The 18,770-nt window shown below is 36.9% G+C and overlaps 3 protein-coding genes and 1 pseudogene across 4 annotated transcripts; 2 read left to right on the top strand and 2 right to left on the bottom strand.

Moving 5' to 3' along the window:
• The first annotated feature begins 6,264 nt into the window (after positions 1–6,264).
• On the top strand, positions 6,265–7,887 carry LOC106338777 (annotated as a pseudogene).
• Positions 7,888–8,141: 254 nt separating this feature from the next.
• Positions 8,142–10,158, bottom strand: LOC106337583 (phosphoglycerate mutase-like protein). 2 transcript variants are annotated; one of them, XM_013776689.1, is made up of 9 exons: positions 9,939–10,158; positions 9,748–9,855; positions 9,604–9,683; positions 9,179–9,341; positions 9,030–9,104; positions 8,852–8,940; positions 8,628–8,747; positions 8,508–8,552; positions 8,142–8,417 (listed from the first exon to the last, which is right to left on the bottom strand). In XM_013776689.1, exons 1-9 carry the CDS (start codon positions 9,990–9,992, stop codon positions 8,339–8,341), a joined length of 813 nt encoding a protein of 270 aa, XP_013632143.1. In that variant the 5' UTR covers positions 9,993–10,158; the 3' UTR covers positions 8,142–8,338. The 2 variants fall into 2 exon arrangements, with proteins under 2 accessions (XP_013632143.1, XP_013632144.1); XM_013776690.1 differs by having other exon boundaries at positions 8,326–8,417; positions 8,496–8,552.
• A 1,365-nt stretch (positions 10,159–11,523) lies between these two features.
• On the bottom strand, positions 11,524–14,512 carry LOC106342535 (proline-rich receptor-like protein kinase PERK8). The gene is made up of 6 exons (XM_013781503.1): positions 12,835–14,512; positions 12,671–12,757; positions 12,529–12,599; positions 12,359–12,441; positions 12,138–12,285; positions 11,524–12,052 (listed from the first exon to the last, which is right to left on the bottom strand). The coding sequence occupies exons 1-6, from the start codon at positions 14,060–14,062 to the stop codon at positions 11,663–11,665; spliced, it is 2,007 nt and encodes a 668-aa protein (XP_013636957.1). The 5' UTR covers positions 14,063–14,512; the 3' UTR covers positions 11,524–11,662.
• A 2,019-nt stretch (positions 14,513–16,531) lies between these two features.
• Positions 16,532–17,266, top strand: LOC106338776 (glutathione S-transferase T3-like). The gene has a single exon (XM_013777675.1). The coding sequence runs from the start codon at positions 16,532–16,534 to the stop codon at positions 17,264–17,266; it is 735 nt and encodes a 244-aa protein (XP_013633129.1).
• The last annotated feature ends 1,504 nt before the right edge of the window (positions 17,267–18,770 follow it).

The raw sequence follows: 18,770 nt of genomic DNA, 5'->3' as shown, positions 1-18,770 counted from the left end.
AGAGCTCGACTCTCAAAACATCTTGATTATTCCTCGCCCATCTTAGCTGATCTTCTTCGATTGCCGTAAAAACGTCCACAGCATATTGATGGAGGAGACGACCGCCTTTAACCAATGTCATCCCTTGGTTAAGACGTGTATGTATCTGAGCAGTGTATGGTCAGGAATTGCCTTGTTCTCGATGTGCCTGTCTCAAGATGTAATGGTATCTCGGGGTGAAATCCATACTCACCATATGGAAAGAGAAGAGGATATTGGAGACTCATGTATAGAGAGTGATAGTCACGTATCTGCTGCAAAGTGTCAGATTGAAATTGGACCACTATATCTCGTACTCCAATTGTTGATGACATATCCCCTACGATAAGGCCTGCGACTTCACTCGTACTCGGAAGATCGTATTCTTTCCCTTTTCCTTTATCTGAGAGCAACCTAATATTAAACTCTTGCCCGCTGCCTTTGTAGTAGTCGCGCGCCCGTCGAAAAAGCTTAGCTAAACAGTTATTTTCGTCAATCATCTCGATGAGGCGCGCTAAGGTTGTCTCGTCAAGGTTACCTTCTGTTGAGGTTTGGCCCATCGCATTTAAACGGTTTCTGACTTCGTTGCCCGTATCAAATATATAAATCTGGAGATATTCGGGGGGACGGCCTTGTCTCGGTATAAGCGAGTCAATTCTATGGTGGGTTTGACCTTGGATCCGTATAGTATAACGTCCGGGAGCATTCACCACACTATAATCCATCTTCATTCCAATGGAGGTGAAAGCCAGTACAGAATTATAGACTCGGATGGTATCTCGAAACCACCTATACTGAAGAAGTTCTTCTAACAGGGGTGGGGGTTAATTGATCGGTGGAAGCTTTATTTGGCCATGGTTACAGCAAATTGTGAATGTTAGTTCACCTGTTCTGGAGTCTTTACCAGTGCTCTCCGAAGTCCACATTAATGCACCACATTTTGTGCATTCTACGATTGGGTTTTCTTCGGCTTTAGATGTGGAGCGTTTATATGTGTTTAAACGTGTTTCAATTTGTTAACACATGGTGTGTTGAATATTTTATAGTTTAACGCGTTTAATATCTGCTAAGAGCTATAATATAAATTTGATTGCATGTAATATGTAGGACCAGAAGCACGTATAATTTATATGGCCACAGAACAAATAATTTTGAAAACTCATAAAGGAAAAATTCTTTTATGATTTTAGAAATCCGCATTGAAGGTTATTAGCAACCAAAATTTATCATCTGGATTACCTAACATTTATTCGAATTGGCTTCTAAATTATCGTGCTCATTCTCGACACTGATTTAAAATATTTAGTTTGAAATATGTACATTTCTTCGCAGTTCTTGTTGGGTGTAAGCCATGGGATTCTCGTGGAGCATGTATACCTATGCGTATAACATATGCAGATGAGACGTATAAGTTTTTGTAATCATTTCTAAAGTGTTTTATGGTTGACAGAGATATTTACGTTGTGGCAGGGATCACGTTTGTTTGGATAGCAAGATGGTTTTTCTCATCGTTCGTACGTTTTTATGTCTCACTGGTTAAATTGTAAGCGATCCATTTAAGAGAATATAAGCATAAGACATTGAGGAATAATAATGTTTTCAGGCTGAAAAGATTATATACCATAAATGTCACATTTATCACAGCCACCTGTACGATTAAATTAGAAAACTCAATTAATTTATCAATAGATACTGATGAAGAATATATTATTATAATCTATTTAAACTTACAATCATAATATTTGGGTTTGAACGTCGGTAGATCACATATCTGATTGACTACAAAATATATTCATAATTTAAAATAGTATGCTTGTGGAGTAGAAAATAATATATCTTCAGAGTAATGACACACCTTTGGGTTTGTTGCGTGCTCCGAGTGGGCGTCCTCTTTTTCTTTTATGTGTGATCCCGATAGAAATTTCTGGATGAAAATTTTTTTGGAAGGTGTTTATAATATATCTATATACTATTTTCTGTAAAGTCACGGGAAAACAACTTATCACAAATAAAGTTTTAGTATATTTTATACTTATCGTTTAAAAAAAAATATTTAGAAGAATGTCACGGTTCAGATCATTATGGCAAGCCTCGGTGAGGGCGACAAAGAAGGGTATTTTAACACTTTTGTAAATTGTTAAACTTGTTTCAATTGATCCTCGTTATCTTGTTTTAAGTTGGGTTGTATTAAAAAATAAAAACAATTTGTGATATAAGTGAAAAGGTTGGAGTAATGGTCATATTTTTCTCTTAAACGAAGGTTTTTCTTGTAAAGTTAATTTATAAATGTTTTTGGACCAAAATGTTTTGACCAAAATTGATCATAAATGTTTTATCTCATTTTTAATTTGGGCAATTCTCATTAATAGACTTTTTTCAAGCTCTGATAAAAAAAATAGATCACGAAGAGGAAAATTACCAAAATGTTTCATTTGATAGGTAAAATGAAAAAAAAAACTTAAAAGAAAAATAAAAAAAGAATTAAAAAAATTAAAAAATAAAATAAAATAAAAATTTTAAAAATAAAAATTTGAGAAAAAGAAGAATTTTTTTTTAATAGTTTTAGTTTATATGTTTTCAAATTCGAAGTTTTTTAATTTTACTTTTTTTTTGTTTTTTCCGAAGTGTTTTTTTTTTAATTTTCTTTTTGTAATTCGAAAATACTTTTGGAAATTATTTTCAAATTTTTAATATTTATTTACTATTTTGAGAACAAAATAGTGTTCTTGCATGTTTGTTAACAAAATCGTATGCTTTTGTTGTGCTGGATACAATTGAAATTATTGTTTGTTTGTCATATAAAAATGAATATATAATTGAAATTGTTGTTTGTTTGATGTAGAACAATCGGTTTCACTTGTTCAAGTGGGCGGATGGATCAGCTCTTGAAGAGATTGAGGATATGAAGATGAAATTTTTTAATCTTGAAAGAGCTTCACGCAGCTTAGTAAAGGATAATAAGAACTTTAATTCGGAGTTGGAGATTCTTATAATGGACACTTGTGCTTGTGAATCAGTTGTGACTGGTTTAGAGAAAGAGTTACGAGGTTTTGAGAAGGAACTTCAAGATTCCAAGATGGAGGTGAAAGGGATAAAGAACATGATAGTTTGTGTTGTTGTACTTGTTTTGTTCTATAAGTTTGTAATGTAGGTGTTGAAGAAAATGATATTTTGTGTAATATTAGGCGGCTATGGCTATTCGAAGCTATTTTGGTGTTTTCATGATGTACTTTGGTGATGACCACTTGTAATATATATATGTTTTAGAACACATAACAACATGCTTAAAAAAAACAAAACATGACACACGTACTCTAACAACTCCAGCCGGTAATCTCTAAGCCTTGAGAATTGTTGATCATGCTACTCTTTGATTATTTCTAAAGCCCTTTTCTTTGCATGTCTACACTGATCCATGGTCGCAGTCAATTTCCAACGCTTCTGAATATCTTCCATAGTCTCCTTTGGCTTTATGTTGGGATCGTTTCTAATATCGTCTACAAACAACTTTGCAATTAGCAGTATATTCTCCAGATACAATCTTCCTCTCCTTCTTCTGCTTCACTAGCACATTTCACTTCAGATTTGTCTTTATCCCAACGGACATACTTCACATTCCAACCATTTTTAACACATAACCATCGCATGTTTAAAAGCTTCTAGACTATCAAAGGCTTATCTTAACTGAAGCTCACCACTACCTTTATTGTATATGAGGTAGCCATCTCCCTCGTTACCATCTTGATCATCATCTGAGCCGACCGGTGTAGCAAACTCATCAACCTCTTCATCTACAAAATCCCTCACAATTCTCTCAACTCTTGCTTCTTCATCACATGGAGGCCTCGGCTCTCTCTCATATTCATATCTCTCTGTATCATTTGGTTCATTATCATGGGTTGCATTTTTTTCATTTTCCTCCATCTTTGCCCCGGCTCTCTCTGTCTCGCACTCCACAAATATCTCGATTGTGCTACTCCACATTGAAGCTCCACACATTCTATTAAAGTTAGTACCATCGTTAGCCAATAACCTACGCTCCTCTATTGTTTCATATGGGAGTTTAAACGAGACTCTTTTCCCATAGATGTTGATCGGTAGCTGATTCATTAGCTCATGGAATAACTTAATAGCTCGACCTTGTATGACCCGATAACAACCTCCAACATACATGTGTTTCCATTCAACCATCTCAAACTTTCCACCAAAGTAACAACCGAAATTAATCGGTGTATCATGTTCGTCGCTGGAAAATAAAAGCAGAGACCATCAAAACGATACTAAAAAACCTAATTCTGAGAATTTCACAGAGAAAAAATGTTGGTTTATCTCATTCTCTACCTTTGCCTCTTCGTAATCCACCACTCGTAACCCTAATTTTGATTTTATCCCAAAGTGAGGAATAAGAGCAAAACGACGTCGTCCTTCTCTTTATTTAACCGAAATTAAATAGTTAAGTAAACATCTTAATGACTTGATAACACCGTTTACGGTTCTGTGTCAATTGGTTTAAAATCGTTAGTTTGTATGTAATTCAAATATTTGAGTTATTCGTGGGGGTTTTAGCATGGTGAAAAAGTTCGTGTGTGAATAAGCACGGATCAGTTAGTTTATGGGGGAATTGGCTATACGAGGCACAATTTCTCTATTTTTTCAGCATTTTAATTGAAAGTAATTTTTCATAATTAAAAAGAAAATCCTAATATTCCTCACTCTGACTCTACTCGTCTCTTCTTCTCCCTTGATATTTGACTAGATCTTGATCCGCGCAACGGCGCGAATTTTTATTTTCATTTATTTTTATATAAATAGTTTGTTTTCAATTCTAGATTGATATATATTATAATATATATGTGTCTATCAATTTTTAAAACATAATAAGTTTACGGTATATTTTTCATTGAATAGATTGTTTCAAACTTTCACATGTATTTGTATCTTCTTCTATATATATATTTTCGGATTATTATTTCATTATTAAAATTGTAACTATATATATAAAGATTAGTAAAATATTGTTTTGTTGTCATATTCAAAGATATTGTAACATTTCACAAAATTAGAAAGTTTTTTTTAAATTAAACTTTTCGCTTCATAGATTTATATTATCGAGTAAATAACTAAACATTTAGTTTTTGTTTATTTTTAAAATAAACTATATAGTTTAAAATTTGTTTTCATTGGTTTAAGGTAGTAAAGATTAGTCATTGTTAGATAATATGATTTTTGTTTTTAAAAAAAAATCTTTATAATTTTAAAAGTTAACATTGACAAATTTTTAAATAATTAACATATGGAGATATAATATTACAACATTAAATTATATCTATTTAATTTATATCTTCTATAAATCCAATGGATCATCTATTATTTAAATCCGATTATTGATAGCCCAATAAAAATTTATGTTAGGCCTAAAATTTAAATGATAAGACTAGAGATTAAATGTAACATGACTTTATAGGAATAGGTCTATTAAGTCCATTTTTTAAAAAATCACATATGAATCAACGTTGTGACTTCTATTTTAATATATAAGATTTAATTGAAGATTCCATTCTTATTTCAAATCTCTGCAAAGAGAACGCTCCAAAAAGGTAAAAAATGAATATGAAGTAGTTTTGCTTAAAAGCACAAATATTTAGGAAGATGTAATTTGAAAAAAAAATATATCATTTAATCAATTAATTCAACCAATTATAAAAAACTTAACATTATTTCATTGGTCACACAATACCCAATAAATGAAAAGATGCATTGAAATATGTAAACTACTTATATTGTGAAACAACTCTTTTTGGTAGAACTAGTTACATTTGGAAAGGGAGTACATTTCTTAGCTAATCGGCTCTTTAACTTCGTGTACGAAAACCTCATTAGTTAAAGGTCTTAAAGCAGCATTACTGCAGGTTCCAAAAGGGGTTTTAAAGGTTTTGGGTCCCACAAAACTTGAAAACCGGTTGCAAAAAGCGTGAATGAAGAAACGATCGTGGTGGGTTTTGTCAACTGTTTGCGGGCCCCACCGACACGTGGCGGCCCGCGATTGGTTCATTTTTTAAATTTTTTTTTTTTTTTTTTTTTAAATCAGCTGAAACAAAAAAAAAAAAAAAAAAAAAAAAAAAATAAAAACCCAAAAAGGGGTTTCACCGATAATGATGCTCTTAGACTTGTAAGCTCGAACATGTTATTTTTTATGAACTGATGGCCAAGTCTTAGTTTTGTTTTCTAAATCGTTTGCATGTCCAGATGGGTTTCTTTGGTTATTATGTCCGAATCAGAAAAAGGAAGGCAAAAAGATCCAAGCTTTGTCGACGATCAGTTCCTGTTTGTAAAGATATAACCAGAAGTATCAATGACCTGTCTGATGAATTGCTGATTAAGATATTGTCTTTTCTTCCGACAAAAGTTGCTGTCTCTACCAGCATCTTGTCCAAGCAATGGCAGTTTCTTTGGATGTGGTTGCCTAAACTTGAGTACAGCAGTTTACGTTACTATTCAGAGTCTTCTGCACCTAGGGAATTTATCGATAAGTATCTGCCGTTACATAGAGCTCCGGTTATAGAACGCTTCTCCCTCGATTTAAGCGTTGAACCTGAATATATCAAACGGTGGGTTGAAATTGCAGTTTCTCGCTATGTACATGACTTGGATATTTATCATAGTACAATGGATCAAAATATATTTCCGAGCAGCTTTTATACGTGTGACTCGCTCGTGATCTTGAAACTCAGTAGCATGGTTCTCATGGATGTTCCCTCTACGGCTTGTCTCCCCCTCTCTCAAAACTTTGGGTCTTCATTGTCTTATGTTCGAAGATGATGAGTCCCTTCAAGGGCTTCTTGATATATGTCCTGTTCTCGAAGACCTATCGGTGCTATTACGTGGTGAATGCAGTATGGGAGAGATCACTGTTATCGTCCCAACTTTACAGAGGCTATCACTCTCTGTTAGCTGGTGTTGTTATATAGATGGGTATGTGATTGATACTCCTTCTTTGAAGTATTTCAAACTCGAGGACTGGTACAATTCGATACACGACGTTGAGATTAAAGACATGCCTGAGCTGAGGGAAGCATATGTGGATGTTGTGTTCTTTGTTCTCAAGAGTGTCATTGGATCCATCACATCTGTCAAGCATCTTACAATATGTTCAGAGGTAATTTGCTTTCATTGCTCTCATCTGTAGAATTTTTTACTAATAATCTTAACGGATCCAGATCCCAAAAAGAGGTTGGGAGGATGAAGTGTATGGTGGTGGCTTTGTTTTCAAATTTCAACCAGCTTGAACATCTGAAGCTATGTGTGTGCAAAGATCATTCATCGGATCTTCTTGGCCAATTACTCAAAGATTCTCCAAACTTACGAGTACTAGACGTCTTTCACACAGGAGTAAGTTTCTTCCAGTAAAAAACCTTTTTGTTGGTAGTCTCTCTATCGTGTTTGGCTTGTTCTCAGATTCATGGGTTTGTTGAGGATACTGATAGGTTTGCTGGAAACAACCTAGCCAAGTTCCTCAATGTCTGTTGTCGAGTCTACAAATTTTCAACTGGTCAGGGTACTTTGGGAGAGCACAAGAAAGAGATATTGCGGTTTACATCTTGAAAAACGCTTGTTGCCTAGAGAAGGTAACAATCTTTGCTGATATAGTACAATACTCTGTTCCACACCTTAACATGATCAAGGAGTTGGCGTTTTCTTCCCGAGCTTCAACCACATGTGAACTTGTATTTGTTGAGTGTCCTTATGAAATGTTCGATTGAGAAGAGTTTCTTTGGTAACTTGCATGAAGCTACGAACAAGAAATGTATTTAAATGGATATCTTTGACTCTGCTTTGTGGTTTGCTTGTATGGTTGTTTGGCTTCCATCTATTGAGAAAATTCTAGCTTTTATTGTTAAACTATACAAAGATCTGATGTAAGTATTTGTATGTATATATATATATCTTACATACAATCAATAGAATCAACGACAATTCCAAAATCTACAATTGGTGATTCCATTCTTTTCAAGTCTATGCAATGCCAAAATTCTAGTGCATTCATGAGGAACATGCAACGAAAAATCCCCCTAATTTACGAGAATACTTTACACCTCTTCCACCAAATTTGTTTAGCCACAACATTGATGAATGAACCTTCTGAAATTTATTCATTTTCCTCAATCAACCAGCATAATCAGTAAATCATGTAGTAGCTGACAGAAATACTAAAATTTAACTTATGTTTATCAAATACAATACGAGCTGAAAATGTCAAAATAATATTCCAATGGAGCCATCATGTGTTTCCTTGTTATTTATATCTCTTACTCGTCATCGATTAGTCGCTTGGATGATCAAGTCCTTGAGGAACCTTGCCAGAATAGTTTGTGGTCTCTGTAGAATCAGTCCCCAAGTTCCTGCAAACCACATACACTCTTTAAGTCTCAAGTCTTATTTCTATAGTATTGAATCTCTATTCTACCACAACTTTTTACCAATTTGCCTACCCTTGATCCACGATAACCATTGAACGAAGCTCACAGTTCTTGAAGCTGAGACATGTTACAGAGTTTCATTAGTAAACAGTTTATGAATTTCTTGAGGTTTTGTGCGTGAAGATCTCTTACTGTATAGACAACTCTTTCTTTATGTCGTCGACACAATCCTTCCCGAAAGAGCTCAAAAGGCCGTGCAAGAAGCCACTGTGAGATACAATTGCAATCTCCTTTTCTTTCCTCGTCCATAGCCTTCACAAAGAGAATGACATATATATATATATTTTCAAATCAACAGGAAAATAATTAGTAACTAAAATAAAAACAAGAATGTAGTCAGTATCCATGGAGCTCACCAGTTAATGAACTCTACACCTCTAGCTGCAACTTCATCTGCGGTCTCTCTTGGACTAGGCTTCCACAAAACATCCTTGTCGCTTTCAATCTATAAGCATAAGCATAAGAATCATTCCAACAATATTTAGGCGACAATCAAGTAGAGATGTTGACTAGTAACCAATATGATGTTCTTACAGTTGAAAAATCGATTGCAGGAAACATAGCCTTGTACTCTGTAACGCTTCTTCGCCTGTCACAGGGATGATCACCCTGCGTTCATAAAAAAAGCCTTCAAATATTGATCAATCTTAGCTCACTACTAATATCCTAAACTAGTTTTGTACCATAGTTTCTCTGCATAGCTCAACAGCAAGGAAAGGTGGGCTATTTAAGCTTGAAATGGCATGACGGTCGCTGCTCCCTGCGTTGGCCACCATTAGCGGTGTTGCATCAGCTCCATTAGTATCTTCTCCACCTCCAAAAGCACCGACAGCTGTTTGTATAGTTCTGCATTTAATGGTTTTAAAATACAATTGTTTCAAAGGCTAGATTCATGAAAACTAACAAGAAAAAATCACATCTTAAAAGAACCAACAAGAAAACAATCGTTTTATTTTCATATAGTATGTTAGCATAATGTAAATGGAATGGATATTCTCCTTCGTTTCATTTGCTTTTGGTGGTTACAATTAACAATTAACAATTAGCAATTAAAATATTAAAAAGGTGGTTGTGGTTGAACATGTGAGGCACATAATAAACGTTTTACCTAAGCAAGGGAGAGACAATGACAAGTTCAACTTTGTTTAAGAGTTGAGTTTCTAGAACATGGTTCCGTAGATGATCCACCTGCCATAGATATAGATCAGCATCGTTGCTAGAGCATTAAATCCAAACCAGAACAGAGATATACCTGTTGCCAACCAAGAGGGGTGACCTGAGCATCAAAATAGTCCTCAGAAGAGTAAGCACTATGGTCTTTTTCTCCAGCAACATTATGAATCCCCTGAGCATGTCTCACCTATATATAAACAAAAATGCATCAGAAACTTGGCAGAGAGAACCTGAACCACACATATCTTCTATGGATAAGTTTATACGAACCAGGTGAATGGTTTTGCAACGATGAAGTGGGTAAAGACCTATGCCTTTGTCCATGGTTAAACAGTAGCTTTCAGATCAGATCTGATTTGCTTATAGAAACTGATGTTACCTTGGAAAATGAGATATATAGTTGAGAGGAGGAGAGATCCTAAACCGCCGGATCTTCCACTTTCTATAATTTTTAGTTTATTTCCTTGTCCGCATAATCCATACGCTAAGTACACTTAATCTTGGGTAATCTTTCACGCAATATATATGATTACGCACTTGTAACTATTATCGTTATCCGCATATTCCATTCCTTTGTCAAAGCTCCCAGGCCATCATTACTGGGAGTTTCTCATAGAATCTCTTAGTAATAAAAAAATTAAGAAAAATGTAAGAAAAAGAGAGGAGAAATGGTATCTCAAAGAAGAAACTCTACCCAATTTTTAAGAAACACAAATGAGACATGTCTTTTTGTATAATGATTCCATTTATCAAAAATAAATAAAATGTAATTAATAGATTAAAATAATATTGTTAAGAGAGTTATGTAGTAGTTCTTATGGATGTCGATCCTCTTATGCACCGATTCTCTATTAATAAAAGATATATTCTCTTTAACAATGTTAATTCTATTGACCTTTCTTGAATACATCTTTTACTAATAAGTTGGGGCATTCGAGTAACAGTTGGGATCTGGATCGATTCTTTCGGATATCGATTTGTCGACTTTTAAATAAAGGTCTCATTCGAATATTACAAAAAATCGGATCGGCATTAGAGTCAAATCCTTCTATGTCTAGGTGGGATTCGAGTTTGATGTATAGAAATCAGACATTAACAAGATAACAGTTACATCTGATGCTGGTTCATGTATTTTTATCAAGTAACTAAACTATCCAATTGGGTTCATTTTTTTTATCCAATTTGGTTTTGGTAAATTGTATCCAAACTATTTTATCTATAAATACACAAAATAATGAGTATATTTTTTTTAATTTTAGGTATTTAGATTGTTGGGGATAATTAATCTATAAAGTTATTCCTCTTGTTTATGAGCTGGATGCTACTTAAACGAACCTAAACGATTTTCGGTTTTAGAGGCGAGTTTTTCTCATGTCCCCGTGTAAAATAGAAAACTTCTAATAAAAGGAGATCTTTCTATATTTCAAGATATCGAATGATTTAACCCAATTCTTGACTAAACACAATAAACTAAAAAGGGGACCCAGACCATATAACAAGGGATCGAGTATTCAAAGTTTCGATTATAGAGTTAAGCCGCTAGAACAATAGTTTCATAACCAACATGTTGTAGTCTCAGCTCTCTTGATCAATAACACTTATATTTGATACTCGAATCTGCAAAATTAAAATTTAGGCTCTTACTAATTTAAGTCTTTGTTGATCTGCCAATTTTATATTCGTAATTTTTTATTGTCACATATGATAATTACCATGTTTTCAATGTTCCATTAGGCAACATAGGCACAACAATATAAAGTAAATTATATAATTTTTATGATAATGGCACAGGTCTCTCTACCTAGTTATGAAATTATTACTTAGTTTACCATATAAACCTAGGACCATAATTTTATGTAATTTTTCTTCCAAAGGCTACCAAATTTATAAGTATGTAAACTGTAAATCATGCAAACAATATACAAAATATGTTTAAGGGAAAGAAGAGAGTAGCAAAAAACAGTATTAACTACTAAGGTAGTAAAAAAAAACTACTAAGGTACAAATTTGGACTGGTCACGAGTGTCACGACTTCCCCAGCTACTATGTGACTGTGACCGATCAAAGAAGTCAGAACTATAATCTTGACTCCCAAACGCCATTCTCTGAAACATCCTTATCTGAGCAGATTGTTGTCTCGAGTCATACACTTGGCTCTGTCCTGGTCTCATCCCGTTTGTAATATCCGACGCTTCTTCAAGCGTGTCCAGTGCTCTCACCACTTGGCTCATCTTTGGTCTTCTTGCAGCTGAGTGGCGCACGCATGCAGCCGCAGCTTCGACCATTCGAAACATCTCCGCAGCGATGAAGTTGCCCCCTAACCTCGGATCAACTAGCTCGCCGAACTCTTCATTTTCGATTGCTTGACTCAACAAGGGCTTTGCCTGAAAAGAGTTTCGAATCAAAGGAGATTAAAGAACACTCGAGGACTTTCAAGAAACTAATGTTAACGCAACTACTCGCACTTACCCATTCAACAAGGCTTTCGTCCCCAAGTGGCTGAGACGTATCTACAGGTTTCCGACCAGTGATAAGCTCCAGGAGAATTACACCATACGAATAAACATCTGCTTTTTCAGACAGCTTTCCACTAGTTGCATACTCAGGAGCCATGTACCTAACCAAAAGATGACAGTTAATAATCGATTCCTCCTTCTGTAAGGCACACAATTACAGCAAAGAGCTTATACCCAAAGGTTCCCATCACACGGGTCGAAACATGTGTGTTTAAATCCAGTTCCTGCGCTATTTTAGCTAGCCCGAAATCCGCAACCTATGGAAACAACTTTCTTAAAGAGTTCAGTGTGGTTGAATCAAGATCCGTTACAATGAGTAAAGAGTAAAGCTAATATGATGTTACCAAGGCTTCAAAGCTGTTGTCTAAGAGTATGTTTGAAGATTTGATGTCACGGTGAATAATCCGAGGATGACCTGCACAAACATAACATAAGAAGGAAACTACATTATCGTAAATGAAACCAACAAAGCAGCAGTTAACTTACAGTCTTCATGTAAGTAGGCAATTCCACGAGCTGCACCAGCAGCAACCTTAACCCGAGTTTCCCACGTCATAACCGGTCTTCCCGGAGCTGCAAAAACACAATGCTTTGAAGTTTAAGTAGTCATAAAAAGGATAACTTCATGGTTTTAAAGAATGTAAACGTACCATGGAGATGGAAATGGAGAGTGTTGTTTGGCACATAATCATACACAAGCAACCTATGCTGCTCCGAGATGCAATAGCCAACAAGCGTAACCAAATGTCGGTGATGAACACGAGAGATGATTTCAACCTCAGCTTTGAACTCTCTTTCTCCCTGGCTTCCACCGATCTTCAACTGTTTAACCGCAATTTCTCTCCCGTCGGCAAGAACGCCTTTGTAAACACAACCAAAGCCTCCTTGGCCGAGAAGATTCTTTTGGGAGAAGCCGTTAGTAACTTGAGCTAACTCGTCGTACGAAAACCATGATCTCTGGTTGCTGACCATCCCTGAATCAGAGGAGGAGTACATGTAGTCGTTACCAGAGTGGCTCCTCATCTTATTATTAGGAGCTGAAGAATTGGTGTTGAAGAGCACTGCATCTGAGCCTTGAGGGGAGGAGTAACCGGAAGGAGGCATAGTGTAACCAACAAAGGCTCCAGGGTGGTCCTTTCGCTTGCGTTTGCGAGTGAACCACAGAGCCAAGACAAAGAGGCTGAGGAGAAGCAATCCAACGATCACTCCAATGGCTGCGATACCTCCAGCGCCAACACCACCACCACCACCACCACTGGGAGATGGAGAGGAGGAAGTGTTGTTTCCGTTTCCATTGGTGGAAGCTGGTGGAGTTGGTTTCTCTCTTGGAACAATAGGTAATGGAGTTGGAGGAGGAGCTAGAGCAGCCGGATCTGTGGGATCTGAAGCCGGAGGAGGCGGGGATGGTTTGTCTGACGGCGGAGGTGGTGGAGAACGTGTATCTGAGGGCGGAGAAGGAGATGGTTTAGGGGGAGAAGGTGTGTTTGATGGCGGCGGAGGAGAGGAGGTTGTTGTTGTTGGTGCCGGAGGTGAAGGAGAAGACTCAGGAGGCGGAGGGGGAGAGGAATCTTGAGGAGGAGCTGGTGGTGGTGTTGAGGGAGGAGGGGAAGCAGCCACCACAGGAGGAGGAGGAGGAGAAGAAGCTGCGGCGGGAGGAGGGGAGGAGACGACTGGTGGTGGAGGAGAAGAAGACGGTGGAGGCGATGAAATAACAGGTGATGGTGGTGGTGACGATGGTGGTACAGGCGGAGCAGGAGGTGGTGTGACGGGAGGTGGAACTGAGGGAGTAGTGGGAGGGGAGGATGAGGGAGGAGGTGATGTGGTTGAAGAGTTTGAGGAGGGTGGAGTTAGAATCGGCAGAGGAGGAACCAAACTCATTCTCCCAATACGAATCGGAAAACAATTAACTCTCTTCTCTTCTTATCAGATCATTTTTTATCTACTTTGAAGTCAAACCTCCTAAAAATAAATCAAAAATCCCAAAATCTACAGTGATCTGCCCTAGAATTTCACAGCTGAGCCCAAAAGAATCCAGATGAAGCTAAAAGCGAAATTCAGAGCAAACAGTGGAGGACGAATCGAGAAGCATAAAGAAGAAGAAAGGAAAGGAAAGGTAGTGAAGAATGTGGGGAAGACAGAAAGGAATGTGGTGAAAGCGAAGGAGCGTGATTCTTGGCTGGACAAACGTGGAGGCAACTCTGTCTCCGCTCCGTTTATTTTGACAGAGTGTTGAGAGAGAGAGAGGGCCAGACATGTGCTGCGAAATAGGTTTTTTTTTTCTTTAAGGGCTCTTCTTTCATCTCATCATAGCATTTTTTTTGTTCGTCTTTTTCCTCATTGACTTTAGATATTTTTCCTCCACATCTCATTTAACCAAATTATTCCCACATCATAGCCCACTAAGTATGACGCGTATTACATTCTCATTTTAATTTCCTAGAAAAAGTTTTTTGTATTTAAAAGAACAAAGTTTATTTTGAAAAAAAAAGAACAAAGTTTGAATAAAAGAGTTACTATTTTCGAGAAGAATAACTTCAACAGTAGAAGTCTAGAAAAGTAGTTGGGTAGAAAAGGAACAATAAACTAAAAATATATCTTCTTGGTTCTATGCAAAAAACAATATAAGACCATGCGCAGCACGAAGTTCATGGGCTCGAGTTCTAAGGAGCCGATGAATAAAAGAAAAGAAAAAATGGGTTCGTTTTGATGAACCGGGCCTTACGAGTGATATCGTATGAAGCGGGTTCAAGCCACGCGTCGTGTGGTGATTTGTTGAACGAAAGCGCGTAGAGGAGGAGGAAAGTTGGGCTTCCCCGTGTATCGACTCATTTGCTCTTCTCGGCCAAAAAGCTAGGGTTTCGTTGTGAGAGGCGATTCTCGTGCGACGCCGTCTCCCGGAGGTTTTCTCGTTCTAATCGACGACGGAGTGTCTTCTCCACTTGCTCAGGTGAGTATCGAGTAGATTGAGGGTTGAATTGGGTCGATTTTGTGGTCGAAACTCGAAACCATTTTCTCGGATTTCAAATCAATTTGGGGCTTTCGAGTTTGGGATGTAAATCGATATCTGGGTTTCGAATAATTGCTGTAAATCGTCATGGTCGTTTCATTTAGGGTTCGTTTCTCTGAGATTTCAAATCGATAGAGGGATTTCGAGGTAGGGTTCTAAATTGATTCGGGGGTTTCATTTAATAATTGTAAATCCTCAAGAGGGTTCGATATAGGGGTTGTTTATTATATTGTTTGGATTTTAATGTTCTAAAATAGATTCGATTTGTTTTACAGATGGATCTCTCAGAAGAGAGAAAGCATTCAAAGAGGCAAAAGGACTACATCAACATGCTTTCATACACTTGCGATTCAGAATACGGGATTCCGAGAAGGTGTTCCTGTGGTGGGAGAATCATCGACGAGGTTCGAGTGAAGCAGGAGTACGACACTCTTCCTGGGAAGCGTTTCTTCACCTGCGCCAACTACGAGGTAAGACTCTGAAGAACATTTTCATTCATTATGTTTATAAACATATGTATGCTGAAATATTTTTGGTTCTTAACAAGGCTGATGGGTTTCACTATCGTCAGCCTTGGGTGATTGGTATCCAGGAGCAGATCGAAAGCTTGACTAAGCGTCTGGAGGAGGCTGAGGAGGTGATGAAGTTCGTACCGAGTCTGAAAACCAGATTGAGACACTAGAGGTTACGAAAGAATTTTTTTTTTGTGTCACATTTTTCTCTACATATTTTTTTTTAATAACTTATTATGTGAATAAGACATTTTCATTGTTGTTTCCATGTGCAGGCACAGGCTAAAGGGCTCACTCGGCAGGTTGATCGCCTCACTGCGGAGGTTTATAACCTCACGGTGCAAGTAGCTGACCTGGAGAAGCTTTGCTTCGAATAACCACCAAAGGTTAGACTCCATCTTAACTGAACTAGAATTACGTGTTTTGGTTGCTTCGTAGCTAGACGTTAACTAGAACTGAAGTAGGTTGAGTAGAGCTTTAAATGATCTGAACTAGCTAGAGTATAACTCGTACTTGAATTTGCTTTATCATTCATTGTTATGTTTATTGGTTAAAGTTTAAAAATTGTTCGAGTTAAATAAACCTGATTTGATGTGTAATGAATGCTAACTGTGAATAAGTTGTTGTGTATTAAAATTTAGTTGTTGTGTAATTAACTGTGGTTGTTGCTGTGTAATTAATCTAAGCGAAACTAGTTTAAAACATAGGGAATCCACTTATAAAAACACAAACAATCCACCCTTAAAAATCACTAAAACCTCTAAACATCAAAGAAAACCAAAACAGAAAATGGACTCTTTTTCCCTACACTCTCCCAGGTTTGTTAACATGTTAGCTTCACAGAGCAGTCCACCACTAGACGTAGACTCTGCTGAGGCACCTGTTACCTCTCCCGGGTTAGTTAAACCAGTGGAAAGGAGAAAGTGGTCAACCAAAGAAGACATTGTGTTGATCAGTGCTTGGTTGAACACCAGCAAGGATCCCATTTTCAGTAATGAACAAAAGTTAGGATCCTTTTGGAAGAGGATAGGGGAGTATTTCAATTCGAGTCATCACCTCGTTGGCTCCCTTCCAAGACACTGGAGTCAATGTAAGCATAGGTGGGGAAGGGTGAATGCGGAGGTCTGCAGGTTTGTGGGATGCCATGAAAGTGCGTTGAAGGAGCAATCGAGTGGCCAAACAGAGAATGATGTCATGAAGGCTGCGCATGACATCTTCTTCAATGACTATAATGTCAAGTTCACTCTTGAACATTGCTGGAGGGAACTTCGGTTCGATCAGAAATGGAGATCACACTCTCAGCCGAAGGAGAAAAGTAAGGAAGGTGGTCCGCAAGTGGTGGCTGACGAGGAAGAGGTTAGGCCTCCGGGTGTTAAAGCTAGCAAAGCTGCCAAACGCAAGAAGCCAAACGAAGCAGCTTTTGATCGGATACAAACCATCCTAGCTCAGAAAAACACCCTATCCAAACAAAAGATCCTAGATCGCCTCTTAGCCAAAAACATAGACACACTTTCTGATCATGAAGTGGCTCTTAAGAATAAGCTAATCTCTGAAATGCTTTGATTTGGTTAGTGTATTAGCTTATTTTTGTTTATTCAATCTGTTTTCCTTTCTTTGAGTAGTACCAGTGTACTTGGTTAGTGTATTAGCTTGTTTATTGATTTTGAAAAAAAATTAGATTATGATAAAAGATGATATAATGTGAAAAAAAATATAGATTATGAAAAAAGATGATATAATGTGAAAAAAAAAATTAAGATTATGATAAAAGATGATATAATGTGAAAAAAAAATTAAGATTATGAAAAAAGAGGATAGAATAATGAAAAAAAATATAGCTTATGAAAAAATATGATAGAAGAATGAAAAAAAAATTACAATTTGATAAAAGATGATATAATGTGAAAAAATTTAGATTATGAAAAAAGATGATAGAATAATGGAAAAAAATAGATTTTGATAAAAAATGATACACTAATGAAAAAAAAAATTATGAAAAAATATAATTGAATTATAGAAATATGTACAATTAATTAAATTTTAGTTACAAATCTCTTTTTGTCATTTTAGGAAAAAAAAAAAAACCACCCAATGTCTTCCTCATCAAGTGATGAAGTTGATGAAGCTTTAGAAGAAATGGTCGACCAAGTAGTTGATAATTTCATCGACTCAGTGATTCATCCTCACCCCAACAAGCCGAGGAGACGAGCTTATATCGAGAGAGATCGAGAACAAGGACACAATCAACTATGGAACGATTATTTCAAGGAAAATCCCACATACCCATCGGAAATGTTTAGGAGGCGTTTTCGAATGAACAAGCCATTGTTCCTTCGCATTGTCGAACGTATAAGTAATGAAGTTCCATACTTTCAGCAAATACGAAATGCTTGCGGAAGGAACGGGCTATCTGCACTTCAAAAATGTACGGCAGCTATACGTATGCTCGCATATGGTCAATCGGAAGATACATATGACGAATATCTCCGACTTGGTGACAGTACATCACGTTTATGTTTGCAAAATTTCACTAATGCAATAATACAATTGTTTGGAGATGAGTATCTACGAAGACCTACATCTGAGGATCTTCAACGATCTTCAACGATTACTCAATGTTGGAGAGGTACGCGGGTTTATAAGGATGATAGGAAGCATCGATTGTATGCATTGGGAGTGGAAAAACTGTCCAACGGCTTGGAAAGGTCAGTACACACGTGGTTCGGGAAAGCCGACAATTGTCTTAGAAGTCGTGGCATCACAGGATCTTTGGATATGGCACGCATTTTTCGGATTACCAGGTACCCTCAACGATATCAATGTTCTTGATCGGTCACCAGTTTTTGATGACATCTTACAAGGTCGAGCACCTAAAGTTAAGTTCAAGGTCAACAACCACACTTATCGTATGGCCTACTACCTTACAGACGGAATTTATCCGAATTGGGCAACATTTATCCAATCCATCCCACTTCCTCAAGGTCCTAAAGCAGAGCTATTTGCTGAACGTCAAGAATCCATCAGTAAAGATGTCGAACGGGCTTTTGGAGTATTGCAATCGAGGTTT

This window comes from Brassica oleracea, chromosome C4 (assembly GCF_000695525.1).
Source record: "Brassica oleracea var. oleracea cultivar TO1000 chromosome C4, BOL, whole genome shotgun sequence".
NCBI classification, from domain to species: domain Eukaryota; kingdom Viridiplantae; phylum Streptophyta; class Magnoliopsida; order Brassicales; family Brassicaceae; genus Brassica; species Brassica oleracea.
Note: the sequence above shows the minus strand (reverse complement) of the source record. Positions and strands in the feature narration are given on the sequence as shown.